At 30.0% G+C, this 8263-nt stretch overlaps 1 protein-coding gene across 1 annotated transcript; it reads left to right on the top strand.

The window, feature by feature from the left end:
* The first annotated feature begins 2912 nt into the window (after positions 1–2912).
* Positions 2913–4011, top strand: LOC103497192 (chitinase 2-like). The gene is made up of 2 exons (XM_008459296.3): positions 2913–3137; positions 3385–4011. Exons 1-2 carry the CDS (start codon positions 2913–2915, stop codon positions 4009–4011), a joined length of 852 nt encoding a protein of 283 aa, XP_008457518.2.
* The last annotated feature ends 4252 nt before the right edge of the window (positions 4012–8263 follow it).

The following is an 8263-nucleotide window of genomic DNA, read 5'->3' as shown; positions in this document are numbered from 1 at the left end:
GTGATGACGTTTCACATGAACAAAAATTGATTTTTTAGGAATATATAAAATCATTTCAGGATAATTTTAGAGAAATTTACTACTCAAACAGTTACTTCTAAACACACCCATAATCCCTCGTAATTAATGATCTAAGTTTCTATTTAGGAGGCCACCCTGCTATATTAATTAACTGTCCATTATTAAACTAATTTCAACGATAGAAAAGTTAAACCAAATTTTAAAATACAAATTAAATTTAACAACTTTACCATTTGGGACACTAATATATATAATCAAACACTTTCTTGATCTCATCTCCAAAATCCACCAAAATTTTGGTCTCATCTTAGACTATATATTACAATAAAAAGTTAACAAAACCCCCATCAAATTTATATAACTATTTCAACAAAAGAAAAAAAAAAAAAAGAAATGTTGTATATATATATATACACAAACTTAATAGTTCTATCAATATATATATATTTTTGAGGGCAGAGAAGGAGTTAATAGAAGCAACAAGTTGCTGTAAAGTTCATTTTTAAAAATGAATCAATCAATCCAACAGTTCAGACATTTTCAACCCAACAACTTCCTCAATTGGGTGTCACTATTTTATTCAATTTTTTCATACTCATCTCTTTAATTTTCATACACAAATCTTTTTATATCCGGCCTTCTTGATTTTTCTAAAATTGTGTTCCTTTTCTGGCATGTATATGTCACTATTTGACAATTCTTGTATTAGTTTTTTTGAGAATTAATTAATCTAATGAATACTACTTTCTATCGTTAAGTTTTTATATGCTTTGTTATTCACTATTCTACTAATAATGTTTTCAAAGCATGCTTTTAAGTGTGGGAAAAAAGTTTTCAAGAACTTCGTTAGTTTTAGAATGTAATTGAGAATTTAGATGTTTCTTTAACAAAGGTTTTACAAAGGCCAAATAAAACATAAAATTTAAAATGAAATATTAATTATCAAATCGAGTATTTGTTTTTCGGTTTTCAAAATTGAATTTTTTTCCTCGCACATTCTTAAAAAAGATTTACCTAAAACATAAGATTCTTAAGCCAAATTAAAAAAAAAAAATAAACATAAAACAGGTCATTGTAAGCTATTTATTTAGACCCTATTGATAACTATTTAATTATTTTATTTTTCTTTTTTTTTTTTAACATAAGGTCCTATAGACATTCCTTCAACTTGTAAATTTCTTATTTTCTTAACATCGTAAAAAATAATTGAGAGAAAATATTGTTTTAGAAGACCAAGTCAACTTTCAAAAACTAGAGAAAATAATTTCTTAAAAACTAGAAAAGTTGACTATAAATTCATCTTCTACCATACTTAATAACCATGCAAATCATTCTAAACAATAATTAAGAGAAAACAAAACTTAATTTTAAAAAATAAAACACAAAAATTAAAATTATTACCGACAATAATTTTCAAAAACTTGTTTTATGGGTAATTTTCATAAATGTAACCAAACCCATAAAATTAGTTATTTTCTAAATATTTTAAGTTTGTCCTTCCGTCTTTCTTCTTTTCCTTGCTGCGATTTCTTTTCCTCTTCTTTTTTCTGCTGCGATTTATTTCCATCGTCTTTCTTCTTTTTGCTGCGATTTATTTTCATCATCTTTCTTCTTTTTTGACTTTTTTTTTTCACTGTTTTCTTTCCATCGTTTTTCTTCTTTTCTTCTTTTTTTTCGTTGTGATTTCTTTCCATCATCTTTCTTCTTTTACTCTTCTTTTTTTCTTCCGCGATTTCTTTTCATCGTCTTTATTATTTTCTTCTTTTTTTTTTCTCTGCGATTTCTTTCCATCATCTTTTTTATTTTCTTTTTTTCTTTTTTACGATGTTCAAATTTGGGTAACCAAATCTAAACAATCGTCTACAAAAAATAGTAGAATCTAAAAGATCGTATATAAAGAATCCTATAAAAAATCATTTAGATTGGATTAGCCAAATGTAAACGTAAAAAAATAAACAATTGTGTAGATAAATCTAAACGCAAAAGAATTAAAAAAAAAATCATTTAGCCAAATCTAAACGATCGTGTACTAAAGAATCTAGAAAAAATAAACGAGTAAAAAAAAAAAAAAGTAAACAATCGCGTACAATTTTTTTTTTTAAAAATCGTTTAGCCAAATCTAAATGATCGTGTAAAAAAACGATTTGCCAACCTAAATCTAAACAATACTGTAACCAATTTTAAATGTAATCAAATTAAAGACAGAATTAAAAAAATAATTGCGAAATTAAATGACCAAATCTAAACAATCATAACGATCATGTACCAAACAATAGCCAAATCTAAACGATCTTATACCAAATATATTAAGCACGCGTTGTCGTACCAAATATATTACGCGCACGTTGTTGTTGAGGCACGTTTTTACACGGTGGGACTGTGAGCTTTTTTCATTTTCGGAATTGTTCTATACTACATATTTTGCCACTTTGATCTATTCGTAAAAAGACCCCTCTTAACTTTGGATAAAAATTCTAATATCCCTTTTTTTAAAAAATGGAAATTACAAAACACTAATATATATAAATAATAAGTAAACAATCATCGATATAAAACATACAAAACTAAAATCGGAAATCATTATGAATAAAAATAAAATCACCAACGACCCTTTCAAATTTCATTTTTTAATTAAAATCAAAAAAAAAAAAAAAAAAAACAAAATAAACAAGAACCAAACAAAAAGAACAGAAAAGAACAAAAAGTAGAGTTATATATAAACCCTAATATTCCATTACAATTTAAACACTCAAAAAAACATTGAGAACTCAAACTTCATAGCTCCATTAAACGAGAAAACTAAGATCATGGGAATGAGTAGAAGAATGAAAAGTAAACCCATTTTGCCACTGCTTTTTCTTCTACAGCTTTTTGTTGCTCCGCCTTCGCTCATGGCGGCAGGTCCGGCGAATGTGTTTAGAGAATACATCGGAGCCGAGTTTAACAACGTCAAATTTTCAGACGTTCCGATACGCTCAAATATTGAAGAGTTTCACTTTCTTCTGTCATTTGCCATCGACTTTGATGCCTCCAGCCGTTCCTTCACCAACGGAGCTTTCGACGTTTTTTGGGACTCCGATAATCTTAACCCTTCTGCAGTTGCTTCCATAAAAAAAGTAAAGAAAGTTCGAACACACCACCTCTTAGATTACCATGCTATTAAATCGTAGATTAACTCAATGTTCTAAACATTTTCTGCTTGTCTTCGATAAAATCATAATTTTACATTAATTATGGGAAAAAACACAATATAAAATAGGTTTTCTTAAGTAGGAATTTCACTAAACTCTAAATTCATAAAGAAATCCCATCTGTTTTTGTTGTTAATTGATATTTTCTTTTTCTTTTTTGGTGCTAAAAAAGGATCATTCAAATGTGAGAGTGGGTGTAAGTCTTGGAGGAGACACAGTAGACAATGGAGGTTTTGTTTTTTTCAAACCTTCTTCAATACATTCATGGGTTTCCAATGCTGAACATTCACTCACTAAAATCATTAACACCTACAATCTCGATGGCATCGACATTGATTACGAGCACTTCAAGTCGGATCCGGACACGTTCGCCGAGTGCATTGGACAACTAATCAAAAGGCTAAAGAAGAAAGGAATCATCTCATTTGCTTCCATTGCCCCATTTGACGACGATGAAGTTCAAAGCCATTATTTGGCCTTGTGGAGAAGCTATGGCCATTTGATAGACTATGTTAATTTTCAGTTCTATGCTTATGATAAAGGCACAACTGTTGGTCAGTTTATTCGACATTTCAAGGACCAAGTCTCAAATTATGAAGGTGGTAGGGTTTTGGCAAGCTTGGCTAGCGACAATAGCGCCGGCGGATTAGTTCCCGAAAACGGGTTTTTTAAGGCGTGTCGGAGGTTGAAGAGGGAGAAACTACTCGATGGAATCTTTATTTGGTCAGCAGATGATTCTAAAGCCAAAGGTTTTGGCTATGAAAAGGAGGCTCAGTCACTTCTAGCAACACCCAACTAGACTATAGCAGCTCTTTGAAAAGTGGTTGATATTATGCATTTATAGTTTTTTTTTTATTTTTTTATTTTTTTTATTTTTAAGTTTAGTATCAACATCGTGTGATACTTAATCAGTGTTTCTTCGATTATACTATGTTTGTTATATGTTATAGTATTGAATCTATTTTTCATCAATTAACTTTCGAAATAATCGAGATCAATTTAACACAGCATCAAATTAAATTGTGTAGGAGGTTAACACATAAAAAGTTGGGTAAATAAGAGTGAAATTTGATGGGAGCATGTTGTGTTGGAAGTCTCTAAACAAAACCAATCAAATCATTAATTGATCCAAAAATTTAAAATTTAGGATGAAACAAAATTTATGATCCAAGTATCTTACACTAAAGTCCCAATAACAAATGGCTTAGTTTTGTTTTTGTTTCTTTTCTTATTATTATAACTGTTTTAATTTGAGATTAGTTAATTCTTCTTGCTTGTTTAGTTCAATAAATTGATTTGAAAAATATTAAATAATCATGAAAAAAATTAAGAAAAATATCAATTTGAATCTTAAACTTTTTTTTTTTTTAAAATTGTATCAATTTAAATCTCAAATTGATAAGTGTATCAATTTAAACCCTCAATTATGTTTTATTTGAAAACATAAAAGGTGAGAATTTAAATGGATATATTTATGTAATTGTTGGGTTTAATTTGATGAGGTTTAAGATGTGATTAGATTGATATTTGCCAGAAAGAAAAAAAATAATATTCATTTATAGAGATAGACAAGATTAGATGGTGGGAGTTTAAGTTTTAACTATAACTAATTCTTGTTTTACTTAATTTCTTTTCTCAAAAAATATTCAATTAAATCCATAAGAATCCTAACCTTTTAAAATGAGTACTTAAAATTCTTTTAATTTATTAATTAACGTTTTGTTCATTTTTAATTCATGAGTTTATACGATATAATAGAGATGTGGATATCTATTGTTTAGTAATTATAAATATTATAAACAAAAATAGCTGCTCTCCTAAACATATTCATTTTCCTATGTGTTTTAGTGCAAAGTGTTTAATGTCGAAATATTTGTGTCTTATGAGTGACTATGTTTCGTGTCCAAATCATTTTTTACTTATCTTAGTTGTCAAATTAATAAAAGATATTTTTTTATTTATTGTATCGGATAAGATATTTTTTATTTAATATGATTCAAATTTAAATTTATTTGCCATTCTCATTTATTCTCATACTCTCTTCACAAAAGAAACAAAGAAAAGTTGTTGATTTTTTTTTCTCTCTCTCTCTCTCTCATGCCTTCTTCTTAGCTCTTTCAAGAAAGACTTCCACCTAGTTGGTATACGTTACGTACCAAGAGTCATTGTAAAGAAAACTATTTTGTTCAGTTTTTGGTTGACACATTGGAAGAAGAGAGCAACATTAATTGTATTATATATGGAGGAAGAGAATCACTAGAAAAGGTTCTTCAAAGGTATGGTATTGATCTTTTCCCTTTAATTCTATGCTTAACCTTAATAATTATTAAATAAATTAAAACATGTTTGATTGTTACGTTCTGTAAAATTTAGATTTGTATTTTTCTGAATTTTCCCATCCAAACGAATATGAAAACAAAAGGGTCATATCATTCGCTTCCACCGATGCTCTCTTCATGACCATCTCTAATAATTCTTCAACTAATGTCTCCAAGAAATCTGATTAATTCACGACCAACAAATTACCAAATGCATTTATAAGCTTTATGTGATCTCCCCCTTTCACCACAACGTTGACATGCAACTTCATGTTATAAGTTTTGAAGAAAAAAGCAATTAATTACTTCAACAACAAAAGTTATAAATATATATACAAACATTAATAGGGACTAAAGCATGCATCCAAAAGATTGTTTTCTTCAAATAATTTATGTTAGTGTGTTGATGGTGCTTACGATCAAACTAAAAAACATATATTTTTGAAATACAATAACACATATAATTGCTAGACAACTTATTTTGAAATTCATTACTAAAGAATATGTATAGGTTTAGTTGTTTATATTGTCTTCATGTGCTCGAGATGATGCAAATCAGTGACCAAAATCTTCAAAAAGGTAGTTACTTTTAAAAGAAAAAGAAAGTCACCCCAATTCTTTTTAGTATGATTGAACACATAAATAAAATAAAGACTTTAATTGAAAAAAAAAAACAAAAATGGTTTGCAAAAACTAAAGTGAAATTTTAGGGTGTGTTTGGGCCTCTCGGGGGAAAAGGATAACAAATTTGGGCCAAACAAGTGTTATGGTAAATGGGGGTTAGGGTTATCCTAATCCCCATTTAACCTATCTTCTCCTCTTTCGTCGTACATCCCTCGTAAGCCTACATGATTTTACAACTGAAATCCTCCATTTTCCTCTCCTTTTTCGTTCCATTTTCTTCCCTTTTCCTCTAATTATCTTCCCATTTTTCGATCTCTCCTCACTTCCTCTTGACTCTTAATTGAAATGAAAGCTTATTTACATTTCCTTCCTCTCCTTTTCGAAGCATCTCTCCGTGTTGTTCGTCTTTGAATTTTGTCCTACTCTCCTCGATTCTTTTGTCCTTGTCCTTGAAATCTATTTTCGTTTAGCGACGGTTTCGTTTCAACATTGCCTCCGAAACGCTTCTCATCCTCTCTTTATGTTGCGTTTTGTTGATCGATTGTCACGAATGTGGGTTACCTACGAAATGTTTCTCATCCTCTCTCCATCTTTTCACATGTTTGGTCTGTCGATGAACCCTTGCCACTCCCCAACTCTTGCCGGTCTTAGAGTGAGTTTACTGCACTTTTCTTTCGACTGAACAACCATTATTGTCATAGATGCTACACTAATATGGTGAAAGGAAGCCGAGGTAGGGGCATGGCAGAGCATGACAGGGGTTGTCGATCTGTACCGAAGGTATGTTCAGCCCATGATGAGTAAATTAGTGGTCTCTCTGATTTTGTTTTCTTGTTTGTTCATTTTTTGGGTCCAATATTCATTTGTTTTCCCATTGATAGTGATGAGTTTAATGTTGGGCACTATATGATGTATGATTCCATTTCTGTTAAATTTTTTTCTAATGCTTCATCTGTCAACTTCTTTAATCATTCTGACTCTATGTTCCTCACATCTATTCGTTTGATTTGCCTCCCTATGTGATCAATTCTGTCTTGCATCCCCCATTCCATTTTATGAACCTTGCATCTAAATTAAAAGAAAGGATCATTCCATTTGTTCCTCACTTGTTTTTCTGTTGCACTCTGTCTTCCTTACATGTATGGATTTGTTTTAGAAGCTTTTCCATTTCTATGGTTGCATTGAATTGCTATTACTACCTCTTTGTTTCTAATAAAACTATCTATTCCTCTAGCTCTTGTTTTTATGTCAACAATGTGATGGCTACTGTGTACTTGTGTTGAAAAATATGACCATGACTACTTTCTTCAACTTTGACTATAATTTTGCTGAATTGTCACTCTCATTTGTGAAATCCCTTATTTGAAGGGATTCTTGTTGGACTTAATTAATGCTGGCTACCTTATTTATTATTATAGTCCTTTTACTATATATTTGGACCTTCTTCTCCTTGCATTCCATGCCCTGAGTGTCTTCCAATTTTGGTGTACTTGCATTCCTCTTTGTTATGTACATCAAATCTTTCCTTCTAATTTATTTTTGACAGAATAACTCTGCTTTTTGAAACTTTATTTTCTACCTATTAGTTTCCTCATGCTGTCTACCTTTGTTTTTTCTTGGCTATTGCACCATAATTTTGTATGTTTATCATGCTCACTTACCATATTAATTCATTCCATTTGTTTTGTCACTTTAACCACTGTTTTCAATAGTTTACAACCCAATCACTTTTGAATGCATCCCACTTCTCACCACACTTGATATATGTCTCCTATGCTCAAATATCGAATTAATTCAGCCCATTTGTTTTGCCTTCTTTGCCACTGTGTGTAATTATTTACAATACACTGATTCTATAAAAATGTTTACTTACTCTTTTTTGGATGACCCTTTGCTCTTTTCAATTCTCCATTGCTCTCTGTTTGATCACTCTTTAGTGTGTTCTTCAAATGTTGCCTACTTATTATTATTTGTTTTTTTACAAAAGAATTCTACTTGTTGTACTATGTTTTCTCCCTATGGATTTCCTCATGCACTTCAACTTTGATTTTTCTTCCTATTGCACCATTATTTTATATGTCAAACATGTTCACTTACAATTTTAATGCA

This window comes from Cucumis melo, chromosome 12 (assembly GCF_025177605.1).
Source record: "Cucumis melo cultivar AY chromosome 12, USDA_Cmelo_AY_1.0, whole genome shotgun sequence".
Taxonomy (NCBI): Eukaryota; Viridiplantae; Streptophyta; class Magnoliopsida; order Cucurbitales; family Cucurbitaceae; genus Cucumis; species Cucumis melo.
The sequence above is the reverse complement of the archived record's forward strand: the minus strand, read 5'-3'. Positions and strand labels throughout refer to the sequence as shown.